Consider the following 19,337-nt stretch of genomic DNA (forward strand, 5'->3'; position numbering starts at 1 on the left):
GCATAGACATATATACAAAAATAGTGTGATAATATAAAAACCAAGGACATATATTTTTCTTATTGGTTGTGCGATATAACTATGATTAATACTAGATAGTCTAAGTACTTTGAGACGGTAACTGTAGTTAACAATCGTATGGTTCTCTAATGAGCTTAGTTACCATTAAAAAGGAAAGTACCAACGGAACGTATTGTCGTTGTTTGACTAATACGAAGGAATATCTTTAAGACAATTAATCTTACATTTTTTTTTCTCAGCAGAAACTTTAACAGTCTCGCGTTACTCTCTAATATCAAAGGAAGTTAATCCCATAAAAGTGATATATCGATTTTCATAAATTGTTACAAAATAAAACCATATTTCATTCCAATACATATATTCCCTTATTAATATTGGATAATGAAGATTAATGAAGATTATTAACGATAAACTAACGATAGAAAATTTAATACAACCTACCGCGCGCGCGTGTGCAACAATTGCTTCGTCATTTATGTGTAAATGTAAAATTTAACGAAAAAATAATTATTAACGGTGCTTGTAGCTAGACGATATCTACCATTCACTTTTATTTACATAACACGTAGCATAAACGAGATATAGTTTTTCTTTTCTTTTTTTTTTCTTTTTTCTTTTTTTTTTCCTTTTTTTTTCTTTTTTTTTCATTTTTCTTTTTTTTTTTTTCTAATATATAAAAAGGCAATAGTCGTTGGCAAATGTAGCGTTTGAAACACCAAATTTATCTATAAACACATAAAATTCTAATCGATTATAATCTAATCAATTAGAAATCATTTGACCATTGCCAGAAACACCAATAGATAATCTTATATATTCATTTTCAAGTTTAGACGTTTAACCACATTAAAAAAAAAAAAAAAAAAAAAAAAAAACTTTACGAAACATCTTCGTCGTTATTGGTATAAAGCATCTTTAAAGCGGACCTTCGCGTCTTTTAAGGACGCATATTGGAGGTCTGCTAAATCAACGATGTACCATAGATAACTACGCATGTACATCGAAAACACGTCGTTTGTCGTTGGATTCATTGTGACTAAGGTAATAAGATAAGGTATTTGTCGATCGACGCGGTCTACCAAACAGAACATTTCTTTTCGGGATTCATCTTGGAACCAACCGGGCAATTGAAGTCTTTCGAAAATTCATCCATATTCGAGAACGGACCCAAAACACGAAATTCGCCAGGACTATGGAATCCCGTCGTGATACGAAGCTTCATGGTCTCGGGCCGATATTTGCTGCACCAAGTATTGGCAGCGCTTATCCAAAACATTTGTTCGGGCGTATAGAAAAGTCCTGGTAATTTCTGTTCAGGATGATTTCGCTTAACCCATTCTTTGTATGCAAAGTAGGCCTCCTTGATGCCACCATTGTCTGCGATATTCTCACCTTGCGTATTAATCCCATTTAACTATAAGCAAGAGAGCACGTTAATGCGATAGCAGGCTCGGCAGAAGAATGAAACAATAAAGTCTGAATAAGGCCTCGATGAATAACACGTGAGAGGGAGAAATTTTCTTACTTTCAAACCGACTTCCTCGACGGTATAATTTCCATACTGTTGAACGATGCACTCTGCTCTTTCCAGATAATTTTCTTTGGTCTCTGGCGCCCACCAATCGACGAGATTTCCTTCCTTATCGAATTGTCTGCCCTGATCGTCGAAACCGTGCGTAATTTCGTGACCAATGACAAATCCGATAGCACCATAATTCATGTATCGTGGCCGATCATTGTTAAAGAAAGCTCCTTGAAGAATTCCAGCTGGGAATTCTGCGTATACGTTTGAAAAGATTATATCAGTCGTGCGACTTTTATTCAATGTGATAAATGAGAGATCCTTAAGGTAATAAGAATAACGTACGAATACTGTTTTCTATTGACGAATAAAACGCATTTACGATCGCTGGTTTCCCATGAGCTCTCCAGTCACTCTTGTTAACTGGTTTTCTAAGTCTGCTAAAAGAATATTCTATTCCGAAATGGGTTAGGTTTAAAATACTCTCGAGATAATTCCCTTCGGTCAGTTCGAGTTTTTCGTAAAATTCCTCGAGCTTCTTGTCGTCCAACAATTCGTCAGGATAAGCAATGTGACTGGACATCGATGCCGCTTTGTCTAGTGCACTCTCTTTAGTTTCTTCGTCCATCCAATCAACCTAAAAGGAGTCCGCGGCGAAATAATAATAATGTATTATTATTATTATTATCATTCAAAGTTATTACGATATTATTTTACCTTCTTCAAAATTTTAGTAAATTCTTCCCTAATGTCGGCGACCATTTCAAGGGCATTTTTCTTAGCGTCCTCCTTGAAATATTTCCTAACATACATCGCGCCAACGCTTATGGATAAACTTGCGGAAACTATGTCGACGCACTCCTTCCATCTGGCCTCTCTCTCAGTTTTACCGCTTAAAGCCGTCGAATATTGAAGCTGCCTCTTTCTGATGTCCTCCGTAAGATAGCTGACCGATGCGGCAGCCGCCCTCCACATGACATAATTTGCTTGTACCCTTTTCGGTGTCTCACTCAAAAGTTGTTCCAAACTTTTTATATAGCTTGGCACACTGACGATCACCACCTCGTTTTCCTCAATCTGAACGGTCGGTGCCAATAGCGTGTTAAAATATTCCATCCATGGTATGCTCGGAAATTTATTTGATAATTCCTTTATGGTCATTGGATTGTATAATAACGTGGCGTTACGTCGTTTTTCATTTGGCAACGATATCTGTTCGAAGGAAAAGGATAAATATCGAAATGATATATGTGGCGTAAAATGAAAGAACCGCGTAAAACTTACATTAGCGAGTTTCATTTCGAAATCCAGAGAATCTCTGAGTTCCGTTTTGGCTCTACCCTTGTCGGCTCCAAGAATTACAGCTATATCGACCATGTAACTGTAATAAGCTTGGACGATTTTATCAGTGAAGCCCTTGGATAAGTACTCGCGTGACAAACCGAGCGACGCTTGATCTAGCTGCAAGCAAGCATATGAACGTTAGAATGTTAGTTGTTGCTTGATCAAACTAGGATTAAACAAGGATAGAATTAATCGTACGACTTACGTCGATAATACGTATCGTGCTGTTCTTCAAGTCAACGCCAATGCTAAAGTCTATGAAGTAGTCGACAGAATAACCCTTTGTTCGGAATTTATATACCGAGTCCTTCCAATTAAAATTCTCTTCTTTCCAGGTGTCACCTTCTAGTACAGGCCAACCGCCTAATACTTGCAAAATATTAAGCAACGGTTCTAAACCTTTCTCTTCGATAGCCTCTAAAAAGAAAGAAGAAAAAAAAACGATACGATATGTTTCGGATTTGGATAGGCAGGATGATTTTTTAAACAAATTTCGTAATAAGAGCCGTATTACTTACTGTTATTCATACAAGTTTTATAAAAGATCTTGGCCAATGTGAACGGGCGTGGTTCATTCGACGGACTCTTCTCCTCGATACTCGTTCTAAGTTGTTGCTGAAGATTATCGCTGATAACGCTAAATGTATTTACGCTAGTTTTGTCGTCCGGAATGATGGTTGACTTGAGAAAACCACCGCAGGCGAACTTGTAAAAGTCGTCGCAGGGCTCAACATCGGGATCCATATTCTCCAATACTTTGGACGCTTTATTTATAAACGTTTAGGAGAGTCAATGCGATCAAGCATTCTTTTTTTAATGAAAAAAATCTTTCTTTTACATCTTTATCAAAACTCACCCGTGTGAACGCATCCTGGAGAGAAGCATATGTTTTCTTTCTCCGATGGTTGACGATCGATGGTGGTGGCGGCGGCGGTATCTTTGATTACTTTTAGAGCTTCCGCTGTGGACGGTAGTTGCTCTGAATTAACGGCAACTTATGGCGCGTGCAGATGTTGTACGTGCAGATGCGGATTGGCGAGTGCAAAAAATTATATGCAACATTACATGATATTACTGCAAAGCTATTCTAAAGCTATTCCCATCTCTATAAACGTGAACGATCGGGAATAGAAACGAAAAATAGTAAAGTATGTATTGCAATGATGTATTAATGTTTCCCAATGTTTCTCTATCGACATCTCGTTGATGAATTCAAGTAGCCGATACAAAGCAGAATGATTCCAATTCTTCACTTTCTTAGCTTCAAAGATAAATATTCGGCGCGACGCGGCCAAGCTTTTCGAAGCCAATGGAACTGTGAACTGAGCGTGAACGCGTTGCGCGTATTTAATTGTTAAAGCGAAAAAATATACATTTGCGAAAAGAGATAACGCTTGTTGATAAATTTCTTGCGTCGAAACTTATTGTACTTAATGGTGAACGTGCTACCTAGCTACGGTTTCGCGAAAGACGAAGAGATCGCGATTGATCTCTATTTAATGCCAATTCAACGCCTAATCGATATGAAATAATTGCGTTCGACATAGATTATCGAACGGTTTTACAAGTGACAAAATGAGCGATAAACAAAGCAAGATCAACCAGCTCAAATGAAAGAGATATCGTTGCGATCTATTCCTCCATGCTTGTTGACTATCGTAGAATAATTGCGTTAATAAAAGCGAACGCAGTTAATAGACGCGCTTCGTCCTTCATATAATATTATACCTGTATGCTTGTTCTTGTACTTTTACGATGCCAAATCAAAATCAAATGCTCTAGTCGTTTCGCGATTTTATCCAACGTAATGATTCATTAGGAGCATCGAAACTTTTTCTTTCGTCTCTTTTTCTCTTTTCTTCAATCTTTCGAAATCTTTTCGATGTCGTAGGAAACGTCGAACAACCAAAAATATCACGGTCTACGGATGTTAATGTAAATTAACTCAAATATTTTAAAACACTCTACTGCGTTATCGCCTTCAATGCTTATGTATTTTATAGTTTTACGCGATTACACCGACCGTGGTTAGTGACTAACTTTCAAAACACTATTGATTCTGACGCGATTCCTGTAATCGACGATTCCAAAAATATACTGATATGCGTCAGAATCAGCAGAATGGAATTAATATATTTCTCTCTTTTTTTTTTCTTTTTTTTTTCTTTCTTTCTTTTCTTCTTTCTTTCTTTCTTTCTTTCTTTCTTCTTTATTTATTTTTCAATCATTCGATCGCACGCAATCCATTCCGTTCTCCGTTGCGCCGAATGAACAGCACGATTTGTAATCGCATAGACAATTCTTTCAACAATATTTATCAAGAGCTTAATTATTATTAATTGAGAATTGGATTAGTAATCGGGCGTGTAATGGAGAAGCGCATTGTAGAAAAAGATAGCAAATAACATATCTTACCGTTCGACGATTGCTCGCAAGATGCTGCATTCGCGGCCAATACACCGAGCGCGACGGCCAGGGCGATGCATAAGAGGACACCGGACACTGCGATTACCGTTAATCCACGTTCCAAAGCCGATCGTCTCTTCCACCATGTTGGGTTTCTGGAAACGCAGACGAAGGTAAAAAACAATCCGTTCGTACGTTTCCTATGGACGTTTATCATATATACATTTGTTTTATGACGATTCATTTGGTAATAGAAGTGTACGAGGAGGTTCGGAATTGCAATGAATCGTAATTTACAATCGATCGTACAACGAATTCGCGATGCTATTCCTATCGACCTGGTAAAATTATGAATTGTCTTGGTCGTGATTGAAATTTCTTCCTATTCAAACTGTTTGTCGTTACGTAAACGAAAGAAAACTGACACGATAAATGATTTGGACATTTCTTTCTTTTACTCCCCAAACGTCCGTTCATTCTTTACGATTGAATAATTTCTTGTCGCAAGCGACTGGTATCCGATAATGTTTTTCGTTAGAGTTCGATTAAGCGTGTCTCTATCGGATTAGAAAGGAAGAAAGGATGGTTTTTGCGATTTGCCAATTTTATCGACGAGATCGATCGAAGGACTTGAAAGCGAGTCCGATATACACACACGCACGCATATATGTGTATGTGCGCGCGCGCATGTGTGTATGTATGTATGTGTGTGTGTGTGTGTGTGTGTGTGTGTGTGTGTGTGTGTGTGTGTACGTATCCAAAGCGATAAAGACGAACCATGTGTCGTTCGAAATAGTCGAAGAATAATAAATCGGCGTTAAGGAACGCACCGAGAAATATCTTCGGCGCGAGAATTAAACGCAGGGGAAAACTCGTCCTTTTTCCGCGCTCGAGGTAATTGCGATAAAGCTCATAAGTACTTACTCAGTTGGAATATCGCAATCGCTTCGCACGTTCTTTTGTATCGTTATCGCCGACGTATGGGCTAGTCATTTCGCGATAGTGAAAAGGGAGTATAGGAACACTTTAACATTAAGCCGAGAATATTTCTCTATATTTGTCGATGGCACTTTCGATTTCTCTTTCTGAGAAAAAGTTTCATTATAATAATTAATATGCGATAATGATAATTAATAATATTGTAACGGCGCAAATGAAACATCGTAAATGGAGAATAAGTAAAAACAAAATAAGGAGAGTTCTTTAGAACGAAAAATAAAATGCATCTTGTTGTATCCAAGGTTGTTGTATCCAAGCTTTCAGGTCAGTTTATGGCCTGAAATGGCCGTTAAGTGATTCGCGTCATGCACGCACATGAATATACATATCCTACTTGAATAACTTAAAGATATAATATCTTGTAGGTGTAGGTACTACTTGGGCAAATGCCGAGCAACGCAACAGAGTTTCATCTACGGGACGATGCAAGTGTAATGACCTGTTTGGTGCGTTGCACAATGCCACGAGATTTCGGACGCACATATGTACGTCCTATACCTGTGTATATATTTTTTATTGCATTGCAAAAGCAAGTATACGGGCGAACATTGATGATTTCAGGAGTATACGTTATCATAGTATACAACGTTATCAACGTATACAGGGAATATTATATTAGTGGCGAAGGATAATAAAGATATATATAATTTAGGTACAATGCCTGCTTCGTTAGAATTTATGGTAATATCATAGGTATTGAGCTGTAATAATGATCGAAATGTTATTGCCTTGAACGGCGTTTAATTCAACGTTCGTTTGAGAGAGCTCGTACGGATATATCGGCCACGCCACGGTTGAATAATTGCGAGAAAGTCCCGGTGTTACTTTATTTACCGATCGCTGGAAGTTTAAGAAAGACGACGGGAAAAGCTTACAATTAGATTTCTTTTGACGCTTGATCGACATCGATTTGCAATAGTCGTAAAAACGTCGTAAGAATCGTAAAAATCATAAGAATGCAACAGGTTTCTCGTCCTCGGCGTGAATAAGTTTACATATATTTATGTAGAATATGTGTAGGAATTAGAAGGAGGAAAATTGTAAGGCCTATCCTTCAAATTATAATTAAAAACAATTTCTTCTCTTTCATCATAAATTCTTCACCATGCTCGATGAACGAACAGTCATATTTCCATAAAAGATTACATTAGATAATGATTTGAAAATTTTCATCGTTTTACGAGGAACGAGGTTCATCGACGAAGATACGGTTGTCGCATCAGTTTTGCCAGAATATCAAAATTAGGTTCGCGTTCGATCTCGAATTTGTCGGTCCAGTGATCAGTCAATCGAGTCTACGCTCATGAAATCGCAAACGAGATCGATCCAACGAGAAACGAGTATCGATAATTATGAATTTATAACGATTTTAACGCGGCTAGATATAATGCGAGCGTGAATAATAAATTAGCTAACGGTTAAATTGATCCTGAATCTCGATAAATATCGATCCCAAAGTCTTCGATCTTAGATATAATATCTATGTGTATCAGCCTCGCAATAGAAAGCTATTGTTGGTATATATCGTTGCCTTTATGTCGTTGCTATATATATATATTGTGTTTGTAATCGAGTCTCGTTCGACGTCGAGACGGTAACCTTTTGATAGAACGACTCGACTGGTAGCGTCTCGAATCGAACGGTCGATCGTTTAACATACTTTTCATCAAAAAAAAAAAAAAAAAGAAAAAAAAAACAAACAAAGAGCGACGAACCGACCGACCAACCGACCGCGTCAGCACATCGAGTATATACGCTAAAAAAGTATATATATTAATCCGAAAAAGAACGAGTGTTATCATCTTGGTCGAACATACTACCTTCGGACGGTACTTTCATCTTTCATCTTTCGTTTCGTTTCGTTTCGTTTCGTTTCGTTTCGTTTCGTTTCATTTCCTTCTTTTTCTTCATCTTCAAACAATGTCCTTCAACGAAATCTTTCGTCTTCCTCTTCTTGATTCTCATCTTTTACCTTTTCCTCCTTCTCTCAATCTCTTTTATAATTTCTTACGCGACATACAGTGGGTAAGTGATAATAGTAGATTTTTTCATTTCCGCAAATTACAAGATCGTGGAAGACTCCTTTAAATGGAATTAATTTGCTCACTTGAATTTTATATGGCAATTTATTAAATCATGTTCTCCCGCGATTTGCCAATTACTATCAAGGTCGATAATATTTCGTCCCGACGTGACTTTTTTCACGATTTTCAAATGAAATTTTTCCTTTGACTCGCTTTTCCTTCGATTCGACATAGAATGCAAGGTATAAGCTACGTAAGAAAGGCAAGAGACCTCGTGGCTCGAAATTTATTCCGAACTCTAGGCCAGTTACTCGACGAGAGGCAAATGCGATTCGAGTACAAACGATTCGAAAGGTGCGCGGAATACGAATTCGTTCTCGGCTGCTTCGCGAGTCTAAAAGTTGAGGTATGTATATACCTGCGGAGAGAAACGGCGTATAATGGTAGTTCCCTCTCCATTCGGTCAAATTTCTCTTACAATATGTGTCTCATGCTATCCCTTCTCGGTCTTATTCTAGAACGATATATGTTTATAAATATCAGTGTACGTTCAGTAATTTTGTATGGAGAGGAAGCCAGCCGTTCTATTCGATACGTCTACAGGTATACGTACGAATCGACGGGAAACACACACATATACACGTGCGCACGCGTGTGCGCGCACGATCGAGTCTGTTATAAGCATACAAAATTTCAAGGTATCTCTTTGAAATACGTACTTACTTACAAACGATGGCATACTTTTAATCGACGTAAATAAACGACGTTATGTATCTTACATTGATTGGTTCGCAAAATACAGGATCGTATATGCTTGCTTCTCGACAGGCGGAAACGTCGTTTCCTGTAGAAAGTAAGACTCTGCTTATGGAATCATGAAAGAAAAGAACCGATAAGGAGAGAATATTCGTTCCTATTGAACCGATCGTGCACGATCTCTTGGGAAGCTCGAAATTGTAGAAACGGACTGTTAACATGAATCTGAGAAAAAGAGAATAGTCGGGACTCGTAATACGAGGAAACGAATAAACTCGTGGCCGATATGGCCACCGTCAGATTTATCGTACGAAGATGATAAGAGTGAGAGATGTCGCGATACACTGATCGTTCGCTTTATTAGCTACGTTGCCAAAGAAAATATTTTTAAAATCGACTTGCGTAACGTTCCCTTGAGCAAGAATAATCGCAAAGGCGTGTCTGCCAATGGTCGTCGAGATGTTAGAGATATGGTAACTCGTATCTTGAATAATTATTGAAAAACGATTATAATTTCATTACTATTATCGGAACCATGTTTTATTCGTCGTACCTATGAGTTATCTTCTTTTACAAGTGCAAAGACTTGTGAACAAGAGGAAAAGTAATACTCGAGGAGAGTGGCTCTTATACAAAATCGTGTCTCGCGTGCTTTTCTTTTCGTCCGATATAATAATGCACGAAGCTTCCGCTTATTTTTCTCTTACTTCCTCCTTCGCTTCTTCCTTCTTTCCTTCTCGATATATGTACATGCACATATATATATATATATATATATATATATATATATGTATATATATATACATGTATATATATTATATGTATATATATATATATATATATATATATATATATACGCATCAATGTGCACCTAGCAAACATGAGATTATGCAATCCCGACAAGGCGATGCGATATCGCGGAAATTATCGAATGCAACGTCTGCGTAGCTCTTTTCTAGCACCTTCTCTTGCGGAACCACGATATTGTGAGGTTTCGCAAGAAATATACGTAGGACACGCGAGTACTCCTAACCGAGCTCGAGGACAAAAGCACGTTTCCGTGCTAACGCTCCAACGATCCTATCACGTGGATAGAATATCCTTAGTTGCATCACACATAATTACTAATCAAATGTATAAATGGAAATAATGCGTTTTTCCGAGCCAACTGATTTTTCGTACCCTATTTAATTTAAAGATAACTACTATGTAATATTTATCTAATGGATAATATTCGGAATATCGCGTATGACTACGTTCGTTGTAACTGCTGTTAAACGATATGCATAACGTCGTAACGCCGTAACGTCGTAACGCCGTAACGTCGTAACGCCGTAACGTCGTAACGCCGTAACATCGTAACGCCGTAACATCGTAACGCCGTAACGCCGTAACGTCGTAACATCGTTACGAGGAGTCACCGGTAATTAATTCAAGTGGATATGACCCGTACGATAGAGGAGAGGTACGATTAAACGAATCCCGGGCCATGAGATTTATCTCAGCGCGATTCAAAAGTAACCATAAGTTAATCGTAAAATGTGCCTTTTAATCATTAACGGCGTGATCCTTTACTTGTCAATTTCTATTACCACCTTCTCGTTTTTCTCACCGGCAAACGCGTCCTATCTCATCCAGCAACGAATCGATTTATTGCAACGTCGATTGAAACGAGAATCCACTCTCATCCGAAATTACTCGGGGAAGATAAATCAATTTCGATAATTGCGCGAGATACGAGATCATTTATCGAACGGCTCGTTGGCCGCTCGTTATCGCAGAATTTATATGAGAGGACATTTTGTTCTTTTATGTCTTCCTCGGCTCTTTCTGTTTTTTTTTCTTTTTTCTTTTTTTCAACGCATCAAAGCTTACGGTATTTCCAGATTTCCTTTCGCATCCGTGATATAGGTATGCACGGATGCCATTACGATTTTACCATATACATATTCATTTCGATTTACAATTAGCCGGTATCTACTATGTACTTACGTCTATAGGGGCAGCATGAAAATCTTTATGTAATAGATTAATCGAAGGAAAGTAGTTTTTAAAGAAAATATCGTTGTATCCGACATATATTCGTCACGCATATCGTTTGTTGTTTTACGAGATGCATCGTAATTGCTTTTCAAACAAAAGAAGAACTCGGCGAACCTTGGAAAAGGAATTTAAACGTGCTTACGACTTATAGCGTTATATTCATCTCTTTTGAAGATAATATTATTGTTGGCGATATTACGAAAATGTCGCCGATTATTTCGGCTATAGAAAATGGTTTCGTTTCATCGGGCGAGATCAAACTTTAATGCAAGACTATCACGAAGAATATCGAAGTCTAATAGCTTCATAGGAAATAATCTCGTTCTGTCGGCTTATTGTTATAACGCTTTGCGACTTGGTAGACATTTGTAAACTTGCACCATGAACGGCAATGAGTGTCTGGAGGATAAACGGGATCGTGGAACTTTCACTACGCTCGCGACTCGACCTTTAGCAGGCTTTGGAAATTTCAAGTGTTTACGAGCGAGCATTGAGTGTCGTTCTCTTTTCAACGATACGTGCGCTTTGTTTCATCGAAAATTAGATAAAGGTAATGATCTAAATTTAGGTTTAAACGAAATCCTTGAAAAATCCGAACTTCTTATTCGTTCATTTTCATTCATACCTTTTATTGTACCTTTATTATATAACTTTTTAGGTATATTGCGAGGTACGAAATACGATTAAAGATTGTATCGCGAATCTATTATCCGTAATATATATATATATACATATATATATATATATATATATATATATATATATATGTATATATATGATACGCGAAGAGAAAGACAAATGTAACTTGCTAACTGAATTTCGATCTTTACGTGCTATACCATATCGTCTTATTTCGTTCCACTTTGGCGCAAAGTGCGTTTAACATGCAGCTCTATTGTTAGTAAGACCTCGATAATTGAATCGATCAACGTGTACGTTCACGTGCGTGCGCGCGCGTGCTTTAATATTCTTTGAAAGAATTTCCATCCATTCTTTCGTTGTAGTCCCAAGAGAATTAATGATCTACGATACGACGAAATAGTCAACTTTTTGGTATATTTTAATCGAGCTTAAAGGCGAAATTAAAGCGATAATTGCATTTTTAAAATCAAAGGATAAAAGAAAAGTTCTCGAGCGTAACATCGATGCCTGGCCGACGTGTTTTATTATCGTCAGAATCCTGACGTGCATTGAAATCACGAGATTTCTACTTTTATCGCTAGTTTATTCATTCGAATTCGTAAGGCAAGATAATTTATGTGAGAGAAAACAAGATCTCTAAACGAAGCGACGTGATAATATGGACCAGACATATGTACGATCATCTTGATCGTCGTGAAGACCCACGTGAGACCGATTTCTTTCGAGATATAATTGTTGCCGAACGAAATTGAAGATAAGATCTTCTAATTGCGATGTAGTAGCGATAAGGCAAAGCTTGACGAGGGCCAACAGAGTCTTTAGTTTCGAAATTTACAGTTCGATTTCTCGTCGATGATGGCTGTACGGTTATTCGAATAATAATTATTCCTCAAGCTGCACGTTTTATTCTTTTCAAGGTTTCTGCGATATCTCGAGAAATAGGAAAAATTACGATAGGATAAAACGACTGAAATGATAGAATTAGTTGTAAAGAAAAAAGATACTCTGTAGATTCGAATTGTTGAAAGAACAACAATCTTGGTTAAACTTTCATCTTCCGCGATATACTTTTTATTCTCGATCGAACTTGACTGGTTTCACCGATTGACCGATCGACCGATCGGCGGCTTTTTACCGGCGTTACGTAAAGTATCGGTAGACCTATCTAGCCGATAATAGCGGTACGCGCGGGTTTCTACTATACACAGGCGGGAACGGTCCCTCGTAAAAATCAACCGGGAAGAAAAGAAACATAAAACTCGATACGGGAAAGCTGCATCTTACGATCGAGCAACTCGCGTTGCTCTCTCCCCCTCCCCCACTCTCTCTCTCTCTCTCTCTCTCTCTCTCTCTCTCTCTCTCTCTCTCTCTCTGTATAAATCGCGTAAAAATCGCATGCTGCGCGCTTGTAGTAAAAACGATGTCTTACGGCTTCTTCGTTTACGCGATTGAAAAAAATATGATTCCTGTATCTGTTGATTTAAACGTTTATTTGATGAGTTTTATCGCATTTTAGTCATAGGCCTCTTCGATTTATTAATCGAATCGAATTCAATTTCGTTAGACACTGGATCTAATCTTAGAGAGTAAAACAACAATATTTATTTGAACTGTAGAATCTTTTAGCCTACTGCCAGCTATCACTTCTCTTCCAAGTTCTTAACGAAATAACTAAACGTTTCTCTTGATTACGCATGATAAAGGAGAAGAAATATTGCAGTTAAATCTAAAACTCACTTAATGACGGTTTGCTTCATACTGTTTGTCATGTTGACGTTATTACTCTGCCCCAGTCTCGATTCTTTCTCAAATCTTTGTGTAATTCTTGTTTTCTTCACTCGCTCGCTCGCTCGCCTATCCTCTTTTCTCACTAGCACATGATAAACACACACTAAAAAGTTTGTACTTAATTTTTTTGTTTTGTTTACAATGTCATTGGGTTAGATAGAAAATTTTCCCATCCACCTGTCTCCCTTCCTTCCGAGGTTATCCTACGAAAGGATGGATCTCTTCTCTTTCTCTTCTCTTTTTCTCTCTTTATCTTGCTCGAGTCCGAGTATATGCATATGTATGCGGAACGGTTTGGAGCGTGGCGCCGGACTGAACGGCCGCGCGCGTTTCTCCTCGTATTTAAACGCCCTCTCCCTACCTCACTGATTCTCTCTCAGTCACTCTCGTTCCTAGCGCCACGGAGTTTCGACGACTCTCCTTTTCTCTTATTTCTCCGTCCTCATCGTCGCTTTTCCATGTTGCTTTCGACGCGAAAAGGCGCGCTCGATCAAAATTACGCCAGACGTATTAATCCAGTATCGCTATCCTTCTCGCACATATCGATATCCTTTCTATCGATATATTCTTTGTACGCTTAAATCGAAACCCGACCATTTCGTTCGGTTAAACGTTTCACTCGGATTGACTTCGAATGGCTAAAACTTAGGCGGATTCATTGTATTTTCCATAAAGCAATCCTAATTTAGGAAACCTTTTTATGTTACCTTTAACGAAAACCAAATCGTTTTCTATTTATTGAGTTAGAAGAAAAAAAAATATATTAAAAGTTTTTCCAAACTTATGACAAATACAACGATTATAGCCGATGGCAAAGAGTGATTATTTAATAAAAGTCTAGAAAGTCTACGTCGCAGCGCGAGTTCCAACAAAGATCGAACGTTCGAAGGCTTTACGAGAAAAGAGAGAAAACTGGTTTCGACCGGTTGCGTTACAGGATAGATTGACGACCATCCATAGGGAGAGAGAAAGACAGAGAGAGAGAGAAGGAGAGAGAGAGAGAGAGAGAGAGAGAGATCCTTCGGTGGGTCTCATTAATTATCCATATGCGATTAACGAGTCGAACGGCTCTATCGAATGACTAGACGCTAGAAACGTCAATGCTTCTCCCTGAAACGTCCTTCTCTCTTCTTATTCTTCGTTTTAGTATGAAAAACTAACAATAAATTTGTAGGATGGTCAAATAGCGATCGTGACTCATGGTAATTTGCATAGAAAGAGATGTTTCTTGCTTGCTGATCGAAATAAGAAATAATCGCCGCTTCGTCCTTAATCGTCCTACCGAAGGGAAAGGATTTTATTTAAGTCGTGGCCCACCGATATTCGCGTTTTAATGTCAAATGAATAAATAGAAAAGCTTTGGACGTGCGTAAATTTGACCGAGTTTCAGGGAGTTTAGACAACACCACTGACATAGGGTTGTAAGTTTGGAGGTCCATTGTGTATAAAGTTCAAAACTACTGTCCTAGAAACAGCTTCGTAAGTGTTCCACTTAAATGTTCCGGGTAACTATGGTTACATTTAAAACTAAGACTGATCTACGCTCTTGCCGCGAATCTTTCTTATCGTCCGCGTTTCGCGTAATAATGCCGACCTCGCGGATGTCGCCAATTGTCCGAAAGTACGGATACATTTATGTAATTTTCTGCGCGTCGGTCGTAACAAAAACAAAAGTAAGCATTTGCTTTTTTACGAGTTTTCATTAATAACAAATACATTGGTTAATTGTTAAAAATTATTAACAATAAATTGACGTCAAATCAAGGCGATTGACAAACGTTTGAATATTTATAATCGACTACTAGTATAAGAGCGTGAGTATTTATCGAAAAACACGTTTGCTTAATTGCGAGAGATGGAGGGAGGTATGACGGGAGGAAGTACGACGCGCAACGGTTCATCTACAAAGACCTTGCGGTTTTACGATAGAAAGATTGCTTAAGAGGAAAATCATTCATATCGTGTCGTTTCTGGCTCAGGTTTAAGAAAAAAGAATAAAAAAAGAAAAAAGGAAACAATATTTAAGACGAATCGCATCAATTTTACTTATTTTCTATTTCAAAGGCAAGAAACAAGAACGCGTTTCGAGATCTTAAACGTCCGGCGATCCGATATCCCCTATCGGGCTTCACCCGATTTTTTTTTTCTTGTACGTCGAAACTTCGTATCAAAAGATACAGAACGCTTAGAATTGGTTGAACGTTAAAGATCAGAATGACTAAGGACAAACGGACATATTTCATTATCTCCTATTTCTAATTTATTTCGACTCATATCAGCGCACTACTGTCGATAAAAGTTTCTTCTTTTCCTTTTCCTTTGTCTCTTTATTACCGCTTCCATTTGCTCGATTACCACTTAATGGCCATTGTATTATTTTAATCATTTATTTTTTCTTGCCTGCGAGGAAACCGTGACGTTTTACCTACACCTCCGATTCTTTCTAAAGTCGTTCTCATCTTGATCGATTGCAAGGTACCCAAAATCGATGGCATTTTATATAGACATATGTAGATATCATATCCATCTTCGGTCTGTCAAGTCGATAATTTAGGGGGAATACATTCGTGTCATCGTTTTTCTTTTTTCTTCCATTCGCACACACGACAATTCGTATGAAAAATATGAAAAATGAAATGCGACGAGGTTCCAAGAATTGCGAAGAGGTCGATGAACTCTGACGAATAGTATGTCGATTCTGACAAAGAAAAATCTCCGTTGGATTTATCTCAAAGGATTATCGAGTGACACTTGCGCGTAATCACGAAATTGGAAAAAATTGAAACTTCATTGATCCTTTAACGAATAGGTATATAAAATCGCATAATTATAGAGAAACAATGTACATTGCACAAAAGACAAGAAATAGTTATCCGGTCGTTCTATTGGGTTGGCAATTAAGTGATTGCGGATTTTAAATAAGAAGGAAACGACAAAATCTGCAATCACTTCTTAGTTGCCAACTCAATAGATGAATTCATTTTATACGCTGTCTCTCTCTCTCTCTCTCTCTCTCTCTCTCTCTCTCTCTCTCTCTCTCTCTCTCTCTCTCTCTCTCTCTCTCTCTCTCTCTCTCTCTCTCTCTCTCTCTTTCTCTCTCTCTCTCTCTCTCTCTCTCTCTCTCTCTCTCTCTCTCTCTCAATATGAGCATGTTACGAATAAATAAAAGCGTCGACGGGCTGTTTAAGATTAAGAGACCTTTAAGATTAAGAGAAGAATTTGCATTAGCAAAAGATCAAATGAAATATCTCGAAATAGCGATTATGCACTCGTCCACGACTAGTTTGAAGATGGTGCGCACCTATCTGAGTCATTATCTTACTAGGCAGGAATACTTATTTAGGACGTATATACGTGTGTACATATATACGCACGCAAGTATACGTATATATGAATAAAGCGCAATGTACATACGTTAGTATTCTAACAAATAAATTCGTCTCGTTATTCAAATGTTACGCGTTACACGTAAATGTATTATATTTCTATCGTCTATTAATTAATTCTATCATCATAAATATTTATCATAACCCATATCGTTTTTCTGAGGGCTCATATTTTTTCGGATTTTCGTCGGAGATTCAAGCCAGACCAGTAACCGTTCGAAATCGGACAATAAATAAATTTAATAGTTAACCTACGCGACGGTTTGAGAGGAAACAGTTAATCTCTGCGAATTAGTAGTGCTAAATTAGTTTCAATTGCATATGGGAGGAAGAAAACAAAGTCCATACGGCAGAAAAACCGATTACAATCAGTTAGGAAAGTTGTTGCGGTTCTTGTTGCGAGAACCTATATAGAGGCTAAAGGGATAGATCGAACTGGGTCGATTCTTTTATGAGAAATAGCGTTAGATTCTATAGGCGCCAAGTTGAACCAGAAAGAGTCTTAGATATAAACTTGTACATAGATACGATAAGGAAACTCATCCAGATTATCCCGTTATACTTATAGCTCGACTACGATAATCATCGGCGATCATCTACGAGGAGTATTTTTATTTTGATCAATGGAGACTCCACCTTTACGATAACGATGTGTTACGTTACCTCGACCGTAATAACATGTTCGATAAAAGGAGAACAACTTTGAGTTCCTCCTCAAGATCGAAAAAGATCATTTTATTTTATTTTCGATCGGTTATGCCATTCGTACTATCCTTACGATCGCCGATAAACGTAATGAATGCGTCCATAAATAAGAACGTAAGAATTTAACTCATTCTACTGCCGATACATAGGAAGTATATTCGAGTCACGTGATGGGACACGAGATACAAAAGGCATAAAAGAAAGAAAGAAAACTATTAAAACGCTCTTATAATGTTGGACGACAGCCGTGACAGCATTTTCTCCTCGTTGACGACGTTTCTCTTCTAGGTGCAATGAACTTTAAGCTTCGTTACAAAGCCGTAAGAAAGTTAGGATAAAAGCGTTTAAGTACGAATTTGGCAGTGTAGACATTTTAAAAAAGTCGTAAGCATTTCTTGCAGACGTATTGTTATTGGAACCAGTTGAACAGCGTTCGCTTCGTGAATGTCAAAGTGCAATCTTGGCATCGTACTTGATCGGTAATATTCGATATGATCGTTGGTTTTCTATCGCACGCACGTCCTCCTTTCGAGAAGATGATCGTCGATGGACGATTAAAAATATAAGCCGAGTCGCGCATATCGAGTAGTATCGCGACGCCTACGCAGCTTCTCTCGATGCGCTCGTAACGAAAGAAGCTCGGCATCATTTCGATGCACTCGGTGCTAGTGAGTGTCCCGTTATATAGTAATACCCGCGGCGATGTTAATGAGATAAATTGAAGTCACAAATGAACCGTAAAAGGTCCGATAACCCCTTAGAAAGGAATCGTTCTTTCACCTCCATTCTCTCGACTCGCGATCGTTCCTTTTAATTATAGAAATAATTATGCGCCGAAAAAGACGATTCGTCGGGTCAGGAATATAACGGGTAATAAATAGAATCGTTGAGTCGTAATAAAACTTACCCTCTCATGGTAGTCCCTTCGTAAACCCTATCGTATAAGCACGCGCGAGCTATATCGAGAACATCGTCCTTCCTGTTGCCATCTCCAACATCGAAGTCGTGGTATCGAAGCGTCGTTGCCTTCGGCTCGTTTTTTATCATCTTGTTTCTACGATTGAATTGCTACGAATTTAGGTTATATACATATATATATATATATATATATGTATATGTATATGTATATATATATGTATATGTATATACATATATGCATATCATATATACATATTACCGTGAAAACGTCGAAGGAACGACATGTGAGAAAGATGGAGATTGTAGAGAAATTCGCGATATCGGTCACTGACCGTCAATCGTTTTGACAAGCATCTTAACGCGTAATCTCTCTTAGATTCAAAAACTCTTATCTTCGAAGATAAAAGCAAGAAGACGAACGGATTCCTTGACGACGAGCAAGGCCGCGATCTTTCATTGTTTTCTATGACGCTTCGCATAAAGGCCGCGCTATACTTATTGGCAGCACATTTATTTAGGTATCTCTTAATAAGTAGGCATCTATATATATGTAGGTATGTCGAAGGGAAATTGGTACGTATAATTGGATGATTTTTTCTATAATTTTTTGAATTTTTGAATAAGACGGTCAAAAGCACCGCTTTGACCGTCGCATCGGCGGAACCGCTTGTGAGGAAGATTTCGAGCGAGGAATTATACGTTGGAATAACGGTAGCGCTGTGTTTGAAATTCTTTACGTTCTCGACCGCGGGGCCAGGCCGTATCACTTATTAACGTGGCACT

The 19,337-nt window shown here is 38.1% G+C and overlaps 1 protein-coding gene across 4 annotated transcripts; it reads right to left on the bottom strand.

The window, feature by feature from the left end:
- Nucleotides 1–9: 9 nt before the first annotated feature.
- On the bottom strand, nt 10–13,881 carry Nep2 (M13 family metallopeptidase neprilysin 2). 4 transcript variants are annotated; one of them, XM_035885411.2, is made up of 11 exons: nt 13,723–13,872; nt 13,495–13,627; nt 5,303–5,448; nt 3,744–3,881; nt 3,406–3,651; nt 3,093–3,304; nt 2,828–3,004; nt 2,261–2,755; nt 1,889–2,180; nt 1,547–1,797; nt 10–1,435 (listed from the first exon to the last, which is right to left on the bottom strand). In XM_035885411.2, the coding sequence occupies exons 2-11, from the start codon at nt 13,524–13,526 to the stop codon at nt 1,097–1,099; spliced, it is 2,328 nt and encodes a 775-aa protein (XP_035741304.1). In that variant the 5' UTR covers nt 13,527–13,627; nt 13,723–13,872; the 3' UTR covers nt 10–1,096. The 4 variants fall into 4 exon arrangements, with proteins under 4 accessions (XP_035741304.1, XP_085519779.1, XP_035741307.1 ...); XM_085663653.1 differs by having other exon boundaries at nt 13,495–13,648; nt 13,723–13,862; XM_035885414.2 differs by having other exon boundaries at nt 3,744–3,848; nt 13,495–13,881.
- Between the last annotated feature and the right edge of the window lie 5,456 nt (nt 13,882–19,337).

The sequence above is a fragment of the Vespa mandarinia genome, chromosome 23 (assembly GCF_050613455.1).
Source record: "Vespa mandarinia isolate Hongniang chromosome 23, ASM5061345v1, whole genome shotgun sequence".
Taxonomy (NCBI): domain Eukaryota; kingdom Metazoa; phylum Arthropoda; class Insecta; order Hymenoptera; family Vespidae; genus Vespa; species Vespa mandarinia.

Excerpts from the sequence above, each read along its gene's own strand:
- Nep2 (XM_035885411.2), bottom strand. The coding sequence starts at position 13,526 with ATGACAAACAGTATGAAGCAAACCGTCATTAA. Across the intron at positions 2,756-2,827 it reads TCGAAATGAAACTCGCTAAT|ATATCGTTGCCAAATGAAAA; the intron begins GTAAGTTTTACG and ends TCCTTCGAACAG. Across the intron at positions 1,798-1,888 it reads GTCAATAGAAAACAGTATTC|AATTCCCAGCTGGAATTCTT; the intron begins GTACGTTATTCT and ends ACGTATACGCAG.